General features: G+C 44.2%; 1 protein-coding gene across 2 annotated transcripts in view; it reads right to left on the bottom strand.

The window, feature by feature from the left end:
- LOC142579902 (uncharacterized) overlaps positions 1 to 10,172 on the bottom strand; it is a 58,002-nt gene extending 47,830 nt beyond the window's left edge. The window contains exons 1-3 of one of the 2 annotated variants that reach the window (XM_075690575.1): positions 9,805 to 10,172; positions 8,402 to 8,501; positions 2,269 to 2,482 (exon numbers count right to left, since the gene is read on the bottom strand). In XM_075690575.1, coding sequence (XP_075546690.1) covers positions 2,269 to 2,458 — 190 coding nt within the window. In that variant the 5' untranslated portion in view covers positions 2,459 to 2,482; positions 8,402 to 8,501; positions 9,805 to 10,172. The remainder of the gene's footprint in view (positions 1 to 2,268; positions 2,483 to 8,401; positions 8,502 to 9,804) is intronic. The other variant, XM_075690574.1, reaches the window with a different exon arrangement.
- Between the last annotated feature and the right edge of the window lie 7,570 nt (positions 10,173 to 17,742).

Here is a 17,742-nt window from a genome sequence, read left to right on the forward strand (position 1 = left end):
TAATTTGATGCTGTACTTATTACTGTAGTAGTAGATTAAATATGTTTGCATGTAGAGCACCCGGGCGCCCGCAGGGACTGGTTCCTAACTTCGTTGTTGTTTTTAGTTTGGCACATACAAGAATATCCTTAATATTATAGTGTTGCATCTCAAGACTACTCTGGGCAGGGGGGGAAAAATCTTGTTTCTGGTTGCTGGTGAGAATTGGGTAGTATTTATTGAGGATGTTGTTCATGTTTGGGAGTGTGAGAATTTAGTAGTAAGAAGAGGCGCTGTTCTTGTGATCCTAGGGTGGGGCTTGAGCACGTCGGCTCAGTCAAGTTTAGTTGCATCGGTGCAGGCTTTCTGAAGGGCACTCTTTGGGTGGTTCCCGTTTGATAGGGTTTCTTTAGGGTGATCAAGTCTATCTATGTAGTCTTGGTTTTCAACACACATGTGACGTAGCCATGTGCTTGGCCTTTAAAGATGCCTTCTTTGCAATGTGGCTTGATGGTGGCTTGTATATTCTAGGTACTGTTGTTTGTCAAAAGGTTTCCATACAGCATTGTCATTAGTGTCCCAGTGTCAATGTATATTGTTTAGCCCAGAAAGTTTATGCGCTCCACTGAAGATTTTGATGCGAATTTTATTGTTGGCTGAAAAGAATTTAGAAACCCTACATATTTATCTAGGCTGTCTTGACCATGTCACCATATTATGAATATGTCGTCTATGTATCGTAGGTATGTGTGGGGCCTGTCAGTGCAGCGCAATAGGAAGTCTGTAGAATCCCCATAAATATGTTCGCATAAATATGTTTTCCCATGTACATCTGCTTCCGCCCGCTTTTGCTCATGCCACCCTCTTATTTGTTATTCCAGTTTCAGTTCACCCCCATATTTGTCTGTTCTTTATTCTATTTTTTCGAAACACCCTCACCAACATATTCCAAAATCCCAGGCGCCAGGATACCTTCTTCGGTGCCTCAGCCACACAGGGTATCACCACTTTTGCTTACCGCTGTGACGACACCTACGTTGAGCTACTGGGACTAACGTCCCTAGAAAGACCATGCCGCTGCCTTCCAGCTACCCTATGCACTGCATTCCAGACTCCTTGCTGCCATCTTAACTCCTTCTAAATTATCCGACGCATTGCTGCTATGCTACTCAAGTCATTCTTTCAACTAATGTCTTTTCGGGTTGTTTTTGTTACTCGAGCACTGACCGCCTCACCGGCTCCTTTAAAGCCACAAGAACATGCTGCCAAAGACACCCCTGAATGCTCCCTAACCTCTTGCTTCCCTAACACCTTCCTATGCCCTTCTTTTTCTTTTCTTGTTCTTTCTTTCCCTCTTGGTCTCTTTTTTTCTCCTTTTCTCCCCGCCTTCCCACTCCCACTATTGTTCCTACGTCTTAGGAATCATGCTTACAGACATCAGGTGACCGCGCTCATTCTCCGTCAAGTCTCTCCCTTTACAACCAGCCACTCCCGACAACTGCATGTGACGTCACTCAACTAACACTTTAAAACCAACATGCCGAGGATGACGAGGCAGCCTTTGAGAAGATAGGTCCTCCTAACGAAACGTTGGCCACCCTTTCCGAGGCACTTTATCCCTGTTTATAGCTTTTACATCCCAATAATCAGAATAGTGTTTTGAAATTGCATGACTGTGAATGCTGCAGATTGTAAAGCAGCACATCAGTTGACCACAGTCAACACTTTGGACGGCAGTAGTTTAAAAAGCTTCTTTTAGACCATACAATTTGCCAAGCTGTGTCGGAACCCAATTTTCTTGAGAAGCATTATTTCAAAAAAGTGAAATGAAAGCTGCAGCGTGAAAAGCTACAATAACGCATGCCAAGTCTACATTAGAAATTTCAAAGACAATGAGGTGCTTAAATGTTCACTTCTGTTAAGACAATGAGCAGCAGGTGAATGCAAGCTATCAAGGTCCTGTCAAAATTAACCGCTCGTGTAGCCACCCGACTTTCTTGATTGTTTTTAATTAAAACTGATTATGGGGGAAACTTTGTGGGCGATTTTCGCCGGAAACCCATATCCCGAAATTATCTTGTGCTGTTTTTCATACCCACAGAGACATTTAAATTGTGTGTCGAGACACAGTGCATATACAGCAGAAGAAAAAGATATAATATATAGGCACTTGCCTCATTCTTGCTTTGGCATTTCTTGTCGCTCTGTATACATCATGTAATGCTAACTCATTCAGATAACTTGTAGATATGCAGTTATGTTTCTCAAATGGGGTGACTGTTGACTTACTCTTCAAAGCAGCCACTTTCTCCGGTGTTGCCGGAAGCTTCCAAGATGCGCGGCACATTGTTCGGCAGGCCTGTCCAGTCAGGCTGCTTTCACCTCCTTGCACTGGTGTCCACAGGTGCCATGCCACCTCTAATGGGCACTTTCCGTCGGAAGCAGACTTGAATATGTAATGCCACTTGTTGAGTGGCATCACAAATCCCACACCAATCTGTACCTGCAATTTTCCCAAAATTTTCCCATTTTAAGGGCAGCAAACACTCATATTTCGTACAGTCTAACCTTGCAATAATGAAATTAACAGAGAAAGCGAAACAATTGATTCAAATAGGCGCACCGCCATGCAGAGAACAGTGCAAGAACGAGTGACGTCAAGGCCTCCAAGATTGCAGTGTCACACGGAGAACAGTGCAGCACGTTACCTAGAGACCTACGCGCGCCAGTCTCCAAAATCCACCACCATCACACACTACATGGCCTTGTTCTAAAGAACATTGGAGACATGCCTTGAAAGTAAGATTACCCTTGCATGGTTGAAAACAAGTGAATTCCCTTGTGGGCTCTGAAAACCACTCGCACCACTCATTCATCTCAGCAGTTATATTTTCGTCATGACTAAACTGCAGCGACGAATGCGCCAAGTCCCGTCACAACTTCAAACTTCAGAACTCAGTGTGCACGCTCCTTTTACTGCGACCAGGTTTGAAATGTTTGTTGTAACAGTACAGCGCTAGTACAGCGGCAGCGGAATTCTCTTTAGGGACAATTGCACCTTCTACATCTTTTTGTAGGTTTTTGCGCAATATGTGCGTTGCTGTTTTTTGTCATTAAGCCCTTCAGTTGATGTCTAGCGCCCGTTCAGACTGTCTCTCTTTTGTGTGTGTGTGCCCTTGCACTTGTCATGATGTCCAAGTTCAGCTACCACCAACTAGAACTAACTTTTGCATTAATCAGAAGTACATATTAGCACGCTTTATAAAAAGCCAAAGGATTAGCACTATGCTGACCGGAAATGAGAAATGGTAAGAATATTCTGGCTGAAAACAACATTTCATGTTTATCAACACTGACGGGCAAGTAATTAAGAAAGTTGGTGTACGTTAATGTTTACCTTTTGAGTGATACAAGGGACAGAAAGATGACAACAAGACACAAAAGCTACCAATTCAACATCAATTTTGGTGCAAAAATTTAAGATAATATTTATACTGCGTGTGCCCTTGCACTGCACAAGCGATCTTTTAAGACAAAGGGCAGAAGTTGCAATACAAATGTACAAAATCATGATAAACAGTACTTGCATAAAAATAGAACAAATAAGCACGGAGTGATCACTATTCCGTGTCATTTAGAGAGTATTCCTCTTTGTAATGCAATCATAATGAGCACTGGCTGACAGATGTCCCTCTTTTTTAAATGGTATGCCTCAGTGATATTGTTGATCAATCGGTTGCCTTAAGTAAACAAAAGAGATGAACAATCTAAATCTGGCGTACATCACCAGTTGTGTCAATGCATTGTCAAGTGGGACGAGCATGCTTGTCCCTTGAGTGAATAATGGTGCTCTCCCGGGCACATGCTTATACAGCGGCCAGTCTGCCCCATGTACAAGACCGTCTATTCTTAGTACGAAGATGGTGCAGAGTGGCCGAACTCCGCGGATTGCCAGCGCGCATTGCATGGCTGTGCAACGGAGCTAAGCGGCGCAGGCGCACAGGGGCTTAGAGGTGGGACTTCATGTCATGTGTCATCCGCTAAAGCATGGCGTGCTCCCGCACTTTAGCAGATGACACGAAGCTCCACATCCCCCCTGCGCCATGCACGCTGGCACTCCGCGGGGCGTGGTCACGCTGAGTCGTGTTCGTGCCAAGAGTTGACGACCCTGTGCATTTGACCAAACATACACATGAACAGAGGCATAGAATACACTACTAATGACGGACACAAGACATATTTAGTGGTAATTTATACAAATCTCCTTTGCCTGGACGCCTTTCTCAATGCGCTTGTGGAATGCTATGCACACATATTTCGAGAGAAAAAATAAAGTAGGCAGGCATGCCGCACAGTCCACAAGTGAACTGAGAAAAGCGAGCAGGCAAGCGAGGTACGCTTGGTTAAACATACCACGAAATATGTCTAGTGTGTGTTAGGGGCAGTGTACTGCATTCCAATGTTAGGAAGCTGACAGGCCAGGAACTAAATATGTACCAAAGAAATCACCACATTTTACTGAGAAGACCGGCATGCTCGTCTGACTTGGCCGTGCATTGCCGCGATAGGGCTTTAGGCCAGATTAAATTAGTTTATCTGTTTCCACCCACGGTGAAAAATTGACAAGAGAAATCAGAGAGGCATACCACAAGACGTGTGAGCAAGGCCCCATCATGAATGCATGAAAAAAGGCGTCCTTTCTAGATGACAAGGGATAGAAATTAGTCGGACTATTCACCTTTTTTTACGCAAATACTGTTTATTGTGATTTTTTGCCTTTGTATTACAACTCACATTTTCCTTCTGAAGGAACTTGTGCACAATATAAGCACACATTCAGTGTTATTTTTATTCCTTCTATCAAAATATTCAGTCATCACTGGTCATGTTGTATGGTCTCCCTTCCTTCACTGTGTAAATTTTGTCCTCAAGTTATATGAACTGACTGGCAAACTCAAAACGACACTACAAATTTCACCTAGAGGATACGGCTGGTTCTCAGAAAATGCACCAATACGGCGACAGGTGTCTGTTGGCACACTGTAGCAATAATGGGTGGAAGCTACCTTTGACATTGCTGCAATACATCAGTTGTCACATGGCTACAACCCTTAAGAAACAACAGAAATGTAAGTGCACAGCAAAAACAAGCAGGTTCATCAACCACAAATTTGACTTCAGCAGCCAGAACATAGACAGTTTCATGTAGCTAAAGCATTAACTAATATGTGGAAAATACATGCACAAGCACCCTTAGCTTGAGATACCTGCATACCAACATAAAACCATGAGTTGCAGTGCATATGATGCTTGTTCTTGACACTAGTATTTTGTGAAAAATACTTTTTGGATTACGTACCATGCTTTCAATTCATTTGCCCAGTAATCAAAGGCTTTTGACAGCATTACACTTTGTACTTGCTAGTTGAAAATATTCTCACGTGAACAGCACCAAGCAGAATAAATAGAAAACTGCCCACTGTGCTAACCAAATATGTGGAGAGACCCAAAGTAATAGAATTATTTCTGGACCGCCGTAGACTTAGAGCTTGTTGGCCGATAGTCACTATTAAAATTACACCACTGCCAAGCAGATGTTCTGTGTGGTGCTGTTGAAATCAAGCTCACTTGATGAGCAACATAGCAATAACCAGCAAATGCTTTAGCAATAGCGAGCAGGCAATCTTGCATGTGCAAAACTGCATGCTTATTTAATGATAGTGCATCAATAGACTGAACTATGTACCAACTATGTGGTCTATGCAGTATAGACAGTCGAAAACGATGCAACTGGACACAGACTCTGCCACAATGCCTACTTGCATGAATGGGTATAGCTTAAGAAGAATATAAATAAATGTAGAGAAAGAAAGCAAGCTTACTAGAAAACTCTTCACTGCTGTAGTACTTACAGCACAGTGAATACTGGCCTTCATTTACCATTTAAAGAAATTCAAGCTCGTGTCTATTGTTCTGGGAACTTGAGAAATAATTGTGAAAAAATGGAGAAGGTTGGGCTAGTTGGCGTTGACACAGCTCCTGTGACATAGTTACTAGCACAAACAAGGCGTACGGAATAAAGGTCGGACTAGCCAAAGCGGTAGACTTCAACTGACAAGCTTTATTCAGAAGAAACATGCAAACAGGCCACCGCATGCTCAGTTAATGTGGAGACAGATGCATAAACGAATGTGCCACATAGGGGATAACGAAATGCACATAGAAGCTGATAAGCATCCACAAGAAGCCATTACAAAGCATTCACCAAATTTTTCTGAAGACACAACACTTATTTATTAGCTGGTACCAGTGATGGAGAGCTTATGCATTCATCAGCAGCTTTCGAAATGCAAAACACCTTAAACATTTCCCTATATAACTGCCTGGCAAACTGACTGAGCACTTGTGTGCTATGAAAACATGGGGAGCACTTATGGGTACTTTAACAGTGATCAGCCAAGTAGCCAGCGCCTGTGAGAGCATTTACAGCATTCCGGTACTCCCCAAGCCACTCATTCAGGCACCTGTTTGTTCAATATACCACTTTCCACAGGGAAGTGCAATGTAGCATTCCACCACTACATTTCAGTTAACAAAGCAGGTGACATGCTCCTTAGTGCATGTACTTTGACGCCCGGCAATGTTTACCAACTTGCATATACTTGTGAGCATTAGCGGTGCTGAAAAAATGCCTACACCAAACTTGTTCGCCACCTTTCTTCTAGGCGGTGGGACACCCTGTGTATGAATGGCAGAGCTGCACGGCTACCACTGGGACATGCGTTACTGCACGTCCAGTGGGCAATGTGGTAGTGCTAATGACTTTCTTGTTGTGCTGGCTTTGCTGTTAAAAACATTGTGGGTGTTTTCGAACAGTGTTCAGTAGGACTCAAGTTCACACATGAGTTGCCAGAAGATGATCACCTGCAATCATTCGATATTCGTATAATTTTAAATCATACTTTCCTTATTATATATAGTCTCTTAGGAAAACGAAGCCCTTGCTCGACTACCGTTTGGCATACTCCATGTTAAAGGATGCATAGCTCCTAGCTGCCCGAGAGCTGTTCTGGTTAAATCTTGTGCACCAGGTTTCCTGCAGCGCTCAGCAACAAGCGAGCCATTTATGTAGGGCCGGGTATCTCGATAAAACTTTGGTGTCAACTACTGGGAGCCTCATTAAAGAGGTAAAAACAGATCTGGCAGCTGCTCGGTGCAATAACGCACGTGCCAGTGGGCGCCCTGTGGCTGTGCCATCTGTACATGGGGTGTCCCACCACCGAAACAATGTGGCAAACCAGTGCAGTGTAGGTGTTTTCTTCAGCGCCACTAGAGCTCGCAAGAATGTGCAGGTTGGTAAGCAACGCCGGGAATCAGGGTACATGCACTAAGGAGCATGTCACCCACTTTTTTAACTGCAATGTGGGGGTGGTATACAAGATTTCACTTCCCTGTAGAAAGTGCTGTATTGGACAAAAGGGCAGGTTCTTGAATGAGAGGCTTAGGGAGCACCGGAACGCTGTAAACATTCTAGCAGGCACTGCCCATTTGGCTGACCACTGCCGAAGATGTGCTCGTAAATGCTACCTGTGTTTTCAAAACAAGCAAGTGCTCAGACGGTTTGGCAGGCAGTTAGATAAGGAAATATTTGGTGTTTGGCATTTCAAAGGCTGATGATGAATGTGTAAGCACTCCTTCACTGGAACTCACTGATAAAGGAGTGTTTGTTGTACCTTGAGAAGAACCTGCTGAATGCTTTGTAATGGTTTGTTGTGGGCAGTATTGGCTTTGTTGCGCATTTGGTTTCCTCCCATGTGGAACATTTATTTATGCATCTGTCTGCAGATATTTTTGAGCATAAGGTGGGGCCTCATTGCATGTTTTCTGAATAAAGCTTGTAAGTTGAAGTCTAGTGCACTGTCTTGTCCAACTTTTTTCAATTAGTCTTGTTCGTGCAAGTAAACCTCACCATAATTGTAATACCAATGTTAAACAATGGTAAGCATGCTGCATGCTTAGACCTGTGACATATTTGGCCCATTACACTTTTAATCCTTACGTGTGCAGAAACTGCACAAGCGTGTAGCCTAAACGAAAAAAAAAGTGGATATAAAAGGTGTAACACAGGAAAGTTTCAAATCAATAAAACAAAATAACAAGAGGTAGATATAATGTGTACTAAGCAAAATAAAATGTAACGTGCAGCCAAGTGACTGATGCAAGAAAAAATAAACCTCAAGACATGTTAGGTCTAGTTTTAAAGTGAACAAGGTAATGTGTACATAATGTCTACAGACACAAATAAGCAGCAAGTTGAATAAAGTTGAGCAGATATTTAGCCTATTTAGTAAGCACTGCTGAGTAATATGTCCATAAACTTATTGACGAATGATACGGAGATCCTACTTTTGCAAACACATACACTTCAGTCATACCTGACCAGACCATCCGATTACACACAGTGCTGCTGCAGCCATAGCTCCTCCCTGACGTGGACACTGTTGTTGGTCACGGCCTTGCCCCTGCAAGATAGGTTCTGTGTTAACTTATAGCAGTGGCACTTTAAAGAAGTCATTGTGAACACATGCAAGGAGCACAGAAAAAGTCACAAAAACAATGTTTGCACCACTGCAGAGTGGGAACAGAGCACAAGGTCAAAGTTACTGATGAATATTGTGATAATAGGGACCTCTTCATGACAAAATTTTAAGACCTACAGCTACAGTACATTACAAACAAATGTTTGTTTACGTAACAATTCATTTTTTTTTCTATCAGTTAAGCAACTTTCCCTTGTCATCTCTAGTTATGTCAAAGTTATGTCAAAACACCTTGTCTCAAAACGTAAGCTGTAGTAGTAGCAAGCCGTAATTGCTTAAATTTTTTTGCCCGAACCCTATGAGGGAGATTTTGTGCGCGACGGCTTTGAGCGAGAAAACGGGCCGTCGCGCGAACATATCGCTCGTTCTTTGTCGCCTGGTTCTGGAAATCTAGAATTCGTCGCTCGTCGCCCAGAAGTGCTATGAGCGAACAGACAATAGCGCGAAGCCGGAATTGTACATCAGTCGAGTACTACCGCTTGTTGCACGGAACAAGCAAACGACTATTTTGATACGTGCAAGGTTAAGAACCTACTGCAAGACTTTAAAGAAATGTTTTACGCTGCTCCTTTGAGTAAAACACAGCAAACTAAATTAATAAAGCACACTTTTGGCGCGTATTTGCTGCCCTCATACCGGCAACACCGGGGAGACGGCTCTCAATGTCGTCGCTCGCATAGGGTACGACTTGTACGGAACGAGCTAGCGCGACACCCATCTACACCGCGTCTCTGTCGCGCGCAAGACCGCTCGCATGGGGTACGACTTGTAGGGAACGAGCGAGCGCGACAACCATCTACATCGCGTCGCTGTCGCGCGCAAGATCACTTGCATTGTGTTTATACTTTTTCCCAATAACTGCTCACAAACTGACAACCGCGTAAACAGACATTATTTTCAACCTCGAAGCATAAGTAAGAGAGGAAACGTCATTGCAGTAAGAATAGGTAAAGAGGCAGATGAGTCTTTATTATCCAACTTTAGCAGAAAAGTGGCAGCTCGCGCAAATGAGGACTGTTGCCGAACCTAATCCCTCTCACCGGAAGGAAGCGCTCACCAAGACTTTCAATTTAGCATTAAGCCAATAAACTTGCGCGAGCAAATTATGTCAACCAACGCTCAGCAAGCATCGGCACAGTCAATGTCGTCGCGGGAGTTCGATTTCTTACGCTCGCAAGGCACTCTAGGCACACACGAGAAGCAAGCACAGCATGCGTGTACTCACCTTTTAAATGGTACGATGCGGTCGAAAAGCGCCCTCCAAGTTGCCGGAGCTGCAAAGTTATTCCCGCATACATGCAGTTGCGTAGTGGACGACCTGCGGAACGCTAATAATGCGCATCATTTCTTTGCGGCGCCCACCGAACTCTCCACAACCACCACGGACAAAGGGAACGCACTCCATGGCATGAAAATCGTTGGTCCACGTTTGCCTGGCGCACCACGCATACCGCGAGTTTGCAGCGAGACACAAGCTATCTTCTGGCACTTTTGTGCACGCGAACTATGTCACAATTCATTACAGCAAACGCAAAAACACGATCAAACAAACACATCGTAGCAACTCGTACGACCGACAGCACATGTAAACAAGAGAACAAGATTGGTGGATGGATACTATGAGCAACCACTTTGAAACGGGGTGGTGGGTGGCGCCACCTGTGAAATTGGGAGTTTGGTTGGCCTCCGCTATGACTAAAATAATAACTAGCACACACTCGCTTTGTGCCTTGTTGCGCCCAACTGCATATAGATGTTGCAATACATAAACAACCATCGCACAGTTTATATTATCCGCTATACTTTAGCGCAGAAAGAAATTCTATGACGTGTTTTCGATTTCCAGGAGCTTCCGTCGCATGCGGGCAGTAAAAAGATGGCCTTCGAGATTCGCGTATGCCATTCTTAGGAAGCCTTCTCTGGGCTGTAATTTGAAGAAATATATATAGAAAGGTTTAGTAAACAAGAAAAAAAAAAGGTGTGGAAAGCGAGGGGGTGGAGCCCCTAGCCCAGAACTCCACTAGCTTGTGCGGTCCGCCGTGCCTGGTCGAGGCTGGCGAGCCAAGTCTCCCATTGCTCCCTTCCGGAAAGTTTGCCGCCTACTTTCAGCTGTTTTGAAGCCCATCCATGCCCACCCACGACGCCTTGCGCTACTGCCCGTGCAACCTGCGCCGTCACTTCGTTTTAAACGACTTGTTGCTTTCGTCACCCTCTACTGTAGCAATAGAAATTGTTGACATGATCTCGGAGGTACACGTCCAGTGTGCGATGTTTCCGTGCGCGTTGTAACTTAGTCAGTCAGAAAGCATCAAATCTACGAGAACTAATCGCTCGTGTGGCGCGGGTTACACCCGTGTCATCCGCATTGCTTTCGTTTTGGTGTGGTGAATGTGTGCGTATTGCGCTCCTGTCGTGCATGCCTTCTGTATTTATCGTGCGGCGCACGAATATTCCTGGAAAAAACCGCATGTCTCTGCCGCGTGAATGTGTCCTATGTGGTGGTGCCAGAAATGTGCGGCGGTGTACAATATGTTCGCAGCCAAGTGCTACCGTGCATTCCAGCGAATAGACACGGCTGCTTATGCACAGTTTTATTCAGTGTTTCTTCATTAGCTTTGTGATTTACTTGCGTCTGCGATAGAATCCACAAGGTACCCCAGTTGAAGAAGACAGCAGGAATTCATGTCGCAACTAGAGAAATTTCTGTTGTACGACAGAAGTTCCTCACGTTTCCGTAGTTGACAGACATTCCTGACGTTACGACAGAAATTCTGATGTCGCAACAGAAGCATTCTGTCGCGAAGACCAAGATCTCTGAAGTCGCAACAGAAACGTTCTGTCGCGACAACAAGAGTTCTGAAGTCGGAACAACAACTTTCTATCGTGACAGCGACTCTGACATTACGACAGCAATTCTGACGTCGCAACAGAAACATCCGGTCGCGACGGCCAAGAGTTCTGAAGTCGCAACAGAAGCGCTTTCCGTCGCTGCCCTTTAAAATTGTTTGTCAGTTTCGCATCGGTGGTGTGCACTGTACTTTTCTCTTGCGCGGTATTCAACCGTGCTTCTCTCAAGCCGCCAATGCTGATAGCACCGACACCGGTATTAAAGTCGACGTGGCCAATTGTTATAATTGTGCCGTGACGACGCGGCACCTACCCGCCTCCTCAAAATCGGCCGCTGATCAAAATCATACCATCTGCGGGAATGGCTGCGTATCCGTTTTGTTTTATTTGGTAAGATGTGGCACACAAGCCTGTGGACTTACATGTGCGGTTACACTGTCAAATTAGTTAATTTCCCAGAATTATTGCAGAAGCTTATGCGAAGCGGAAAAGAAGTTTTCGGTTGTTCCACAAAGTTGCGTGAAAACTTGTCTCGCTCGGGTCTCATAATTCTGGTACAGCGCTGCCGTGAGAAGCCAGTATGCTGTCAGAATGAAGACTCATCCACGAGTGTTTATGTAGCTATTTTGCGTTGAGCACACGAATTATGTGCGCGCTCAAAAGTGTAAAGAGCGAGAGACAACTGTCGAAATTAGCAGTAACAACCCTAACAATGTCCCCGGTCGCCGTTGTCTATTTCTGAATTTCTTATTCAATATGCATATCGTACAGCAAAATCGATGTTCTATCACTCCACGATGTACTACCTGTCCATGGTAACAACACTTGTGCTCTTCTAGAGATGCGGCAGCTGACGCGGTGGAGGGAACCCACATCTTGGCTTTTAAAATACAAATGTAAACAGCAACGGAGACAGTGGTTTTTGCTGTTGACACAGCCAAAATGTACGCTGAGAGATAACAGCGCCGTGGTGCAGTGGTAAGATGCTAGGCTCGTGATCCTTAGGTCCCAAGTTTGAATCCCGGTTGAAAAAATATTTTTTTATACTTTTTTTGTACTAAGAAATTTACATTTTCCTTAAGAGGTCTCTCAATTTTAAATTAAATATTGATCAGGTTGTGTTTTTAAAGTGGGACATGACGTCACATTGTGACTGATTTTGTCTTCTTTGCCTTCTTCAATAACTGTCCTGTTCCTGTTTGACAGTAAAATGCCTCTAGTGGGGTTGAAATATCATAGCAATCAAGCTGTAGAAATCGTACTATAAAGCAAAATTTTTCTTCACTATGTGTCTCACGAACCACCGAGTACACCCACCATTCACCCAGCATGCACACCATTTACCCACCATTTACATTTGACCCAGTACGTACATGCAGTATTCACCCAGCACATCCATCATTCACCCACCATTCCCACAGTTCACCCAGTATGTACCCACCATCCTCCCAGCACGCCCAGCATTCACCCACCATTTACACAGGTCACCCAGTAGTCATCCCACCATCCACCCACTACACCCACCATTCACCCAGCCCGCCCACCATTGAGACAAGTCACCCAGTATGTATCCCACCAATACATCCCACCATCTACCACTGTACCCACCATCCACCCATTATACCCACGATGAATTCCACCATCACCACCAAGTTTTCCATCATGCCCAGCACATTTTACATCATGCCCAGCATAAAATTCATGATGGGCAATGCTGGGATTTTCAATAGGGATACTCCCGAAATTTGGACCTTTTGGCGTTCTTTAACACGCACGTACATATAAGTACGCGGGTGTTTTCGCATTTCGCCCCTCATCGAAATGCGGCCGCCGTGGCCGTCATGTCCACTAGCTGCCTAAGTGCATATAAAACAGTGTTTTAGCGTTTAGGAAGAAAATATGGCAGACGTAGTTATTACAACGTTCAGCTATGCTTATATCGTCCTTTACTAGGTTTCCTTCGTGTTTTCTCGCAGGTACACCAGAAATATATCTTTTAATTTGTTTGAATATATTGCCGCATTTCCTTCGCATAATATTTAGTCTTGCTTCCAAGAGCTAACATGCACTCCTTTTTTACAATTTTCTTTTATCCTTTGGTTGGGAACCGAGAATGTTCGATTGGCTGTATAAATATTGCTTCTTGGTTCTGCAGTATTCTCTGAACATCCGGACTTCTTCCTTTATAGATGGCATAGCTCGTTGTTACATCAAGCCTTTTCTATACGACGCTTTGAAGAAAACCTCTTTCAAGGAACGCACTGGTCTATCGAAGAAAGAATGTTCTCTGATTATAGGCCACAAGTTTTGAATATGCACTGTGTCAATATAGTACACAAACTGCGGTCGAAATGTGTCTTGTTTGTTGCCCATTTCAGTACAACTACGTTTATCGTAAAATAAAGCTTTCCTCACACATGACGCATTCGTTTGATGCCTATCGCACATCTAGGTTTTTATTTATTTTTATTTTATTTATCTGCATCTTGCAGGCCTTCGAGAAGACATCGTGTAAGGGAGGGAATACGTTAACGTATTCGAAAGGAATGAGTAAGCGAAAAAAAAATGCTTTAGCACGATGAAATGAATATGCACGCGACGCAGCAGTATGGAACATTATTACGGTATTAGTAAATACAGTATCATAAGCAACAACATTAAAAACAGTAGACACTATCACATAACATGATAATATTATAAAATGTTTGCATGCATACAGTAATAAATACAATAAAAATAGGATCGCTGGAATTATTTTGTTAGCAAGATGTGTTAGGCGGTAGAAACGGCATATTGATCGATTAGAAGATTGTGAAATGCATTGCGTTTCGATTGGCAAGCGATAACGTCTGGGAGAACGTTCCATAAACGGATCGTGGGACAAAGCGAAAAAGTTAAAAGCATGTGTACTGCCATAAACTCGGGTGTCTTTGTGACGTTGCTGATGCTCTCTTCCGGTTTCATAAGGAAAGGCCAACTGTGTCAAGGAATGTATGAAACATTAATAGAAGGGTGAGTAGTTAGTGATTGCCACGAAAGGTTGACTTTCATTTGGGCTGCACTTGACTGGTTATGTATAAATTCTTGAAATGAAACGGCTCGTTCTATTCTGGATGTTCTCCAGGAGTTTGATAAGGTATTTTTGATGAGGAGACCATATAGAAGAGGTGTACTCAATTTGGGGCCATGCAATAGTTAGGGAAGCTAGTTTTTGTAGTGGAGTAGGCGCAGTTCTTAAGTTGCAGCGCCCGAATCCTAATGATCTGGACGCGTTATATCTGAAATGGAGGTGATGTGATTAGTCCACCAAATATTGTGCGTAAGGAGAACTCCCAAGTACTTATATTTTGTGGTGTGGTCGACTATGTGAGAATTTAAATGAAAAGAGAAGTGAGAGCTGACAGTTTTTAGAGAGAAAGAAATTACCACGGGAATGATGGGAAGTGCATGGATTTGTCTGATCTTCGTGCTTGTGGATTGAAACGTTCTTGTGGCTTTGTTTATTACGCTATTTATATGCTGTCATTGAAAATTTCAGAGCAGTCTATACCTTTAGGAGTCCAGAAGACAGTGCGAGCACGCATAATCGCTACTAATTGAAACGGTTCAGCTTGTTGAGGCGGCGAAATGGAAGCGTGGCTAGAGTCTCAAGGAACAGGCTTGCTCAAGATAGATTCATAAGGGTCTTTTATGACGCTTGTCAGTGGATGCGCAAGCGGCTTAATGGTCTCAATATCGTGATTCTGTGCTGAAGTACCTGTGCTGGAATCCTGCCGTCAGACAATTTGTATAATGTTTATTTAATTATTATTGACTCATAACTTTGTTAAATTGACGCACCTTCAACGCCAAGAGGACGAAGTTTCGGCCAATGCATGTACTTCCCGAAATTCCCATGCTGGCTGAACCGCTCCCATTACCGCTCCCATTGGCGCTCCCATAGATGCTAGCGCCAGAGTTCCCTCTAGTAATTGTTGTGCGAAACTATATGTCCGAAGCATTCTTTTTCGAATCCAGCTAGGTTTTGCGGCGTATCTCTGCGCATTACCGTTTTCGTGGGCAAACGCGCAGATAACTACCGACGAATGCAGTCAGGATGGCAAGTATATAGCTGAGGCCTTGACCGGAAGCCGCGAGCAATGGGGATAGTGAATGAGAACCAGACAAGCGATTTGAATGTGAGCTCACTGCGGACGACAGAGAACCACCGAAGCGCGTTGAGTGTTTGCTAATGGAGCATGGCCCAGTGAAGTTTCTCTCATCCTCCAAGCGCAAATACTTAGACCAGATGTGCGGGACTGAGAGCTACGAGGTGGACGCAAACGAGCATCGCGCAGATTGAGCTGGCTCGGGTTTCCCTCAGTGTCCTAAAAGCACCAGTTCATATGAAAATGACGCATCGTCACTACGGCCGCAAGGGCGCCACAATCTCGTTGCGTGTTGACGGCGCGTCAGCGTCTCCTGCAGCAACGATTCGCGCAATGATTTGCAGTACGTAGATGATAACCATGGTTGGGTCTGACAAATTGTTTTAACAATTCATTTGATTTTTCAATATTTTCGACAAATGTCATCCGCCCTGACGAAACTAGGTCACCCTTATCGGCACGATCAGGTATTAGGCTCGTTGAATAAGAATGGAGAATAAAGTGGATCCTTATCGATTACTCCCACTCATTATGTTCTGAGCGTCTGTTCGCCTTATCAGAGTTTCCAAAGTATGCCACCGGAGTGCTAGTGAGCCACTGAGATGCGAGCATGAAAAAAATACCTCTTCGCTGTGCAGCGGTGATCGTACAATGTATTTAGAGGCTGCAGCTATCCGTCTGCATGCTCACAGTACATTGTGCGACCTGTTACGCGGCTACTTGAGCGTGCACTACTACGATTGCGAGGGATCACATACTGCTGACAAAGAGGGGAAAAGAGAAAACCAGAAAATTCGCTGGTTTTTTGGTGCTCCGCAGCGAGCTTGTATTGTAATGCAGTGGTTAATAACAGCAACTGGCGCCATTCCTGACGGCTAATCTCGGCGGCGTGGGCAAAGCCGTTTTAATTCAAGTACTGAACATAACGATGCAAGCGCGGCTCCCCATTCAGCTTGTTATGTCCAAGATTTAGTCTATGTGTCCCGTAGGAAAAAGAAGTTATGCTGCATGGCGACCCCCCTCCCTCTCTCACCGCTAACTCCCCTGTATTACCTCCCCCTGATGTTGCTCGTCTTCTCCTCAGCTGTCAACATCCGCCGCGTCCACACAGTGGTGAGTGTAAGTAGATCACATTAACACACAAGAAATGTAATGAGTTCGTTTTGTTCCTGTCTGTGTGCGCACCAGATTCGAATGAGCCGTTCCGGGATCACCAGTGTTTTCGGGTCTTCTCTTACTCTTTATCTTCCACCGACCCTTGCGACGCTTCTTCGTCGCACGTTCTTTTAACGCGATTAGCATAATTCTTCCGAAAGGACGTTACAAATCGCGATTCCAGCAATATTTCTCCTCCTAGGACCACACAGGACACCGCAATGCCAAATACATAGACCATCAAGTGAACGTCGAAAGGGTCCGTTCCTTGGTCCTGGCTCGTACTGGATACGACGACACGTCTGCGATGTGGTTTAGCAAGTCCGGTCTCTGTTATCGCCATGAGGAGGCGCCGGTGGTGATACCTGGGAATGAGTACGAACGAGTGTTTATATTTCTGGAGCGGAAATAGGAAGGTATGCGCCAGAAGAGAAACCAAATTGCCGAGACTCAGGTTACTAGTCCAGGCTGAAGAAGCTGTGTACCTCAGTTAGTATTTGCAGTATGAGTGGATAACAGTAGCACATTTTTCTTAGTGTTGCAGTGGACGAGAACTTTCGTTTTACCGGTTAACTTTTAACATTTATTAGGCTGCGAAGAATGGGATTTCAAATGAGATGCTTGCTTTAACTAGTTCGTTACCGCTGGAAATGTACTCAAATTCGGAGATATGTTTTAGCATTATATTTCAAGCCATAGTAGTTGCAACTTATACTGCGGTACATAAGATTATAGCCTGATCACTACTGTTTTGAGTGAATGTATAGCTTTAACAATTCTTCCGACAGCTCTTGCGAATTCTCATGTGAAAGTCAAAGAAGCACACCAAGGAACACGAATGAGTAATAATTTGCTAGCTTTAGTATAACTACAGACAATAAATAAAATCTGAAAATGGAAAATCTGCGCATCTGGTTCTCAAGTTGTGCAAGCTAAAGCATGGGCAGTTCAATGCAGGAATGATGGTTCCCTGTCTGATTTTTCGATACAAATTAAATATGAACGCGATAGCG

The sequence above is a fragment of the Dermacentor variabilis genome, chromosome 4 (assembly GCF_050947875.1).
Source record: "Dermacentor variabilis isolate Ectoservices chromosome 4, ASM5094787v1, whole genome shotgun sequence".
In the NCBI taxonomy this organism is placed as follows: Eukaryota; Metazoa; Arthropoda; class Arachnida; order Ixodida; family Ixodidae; genus Dermacentor; species Dermacentor variabilis.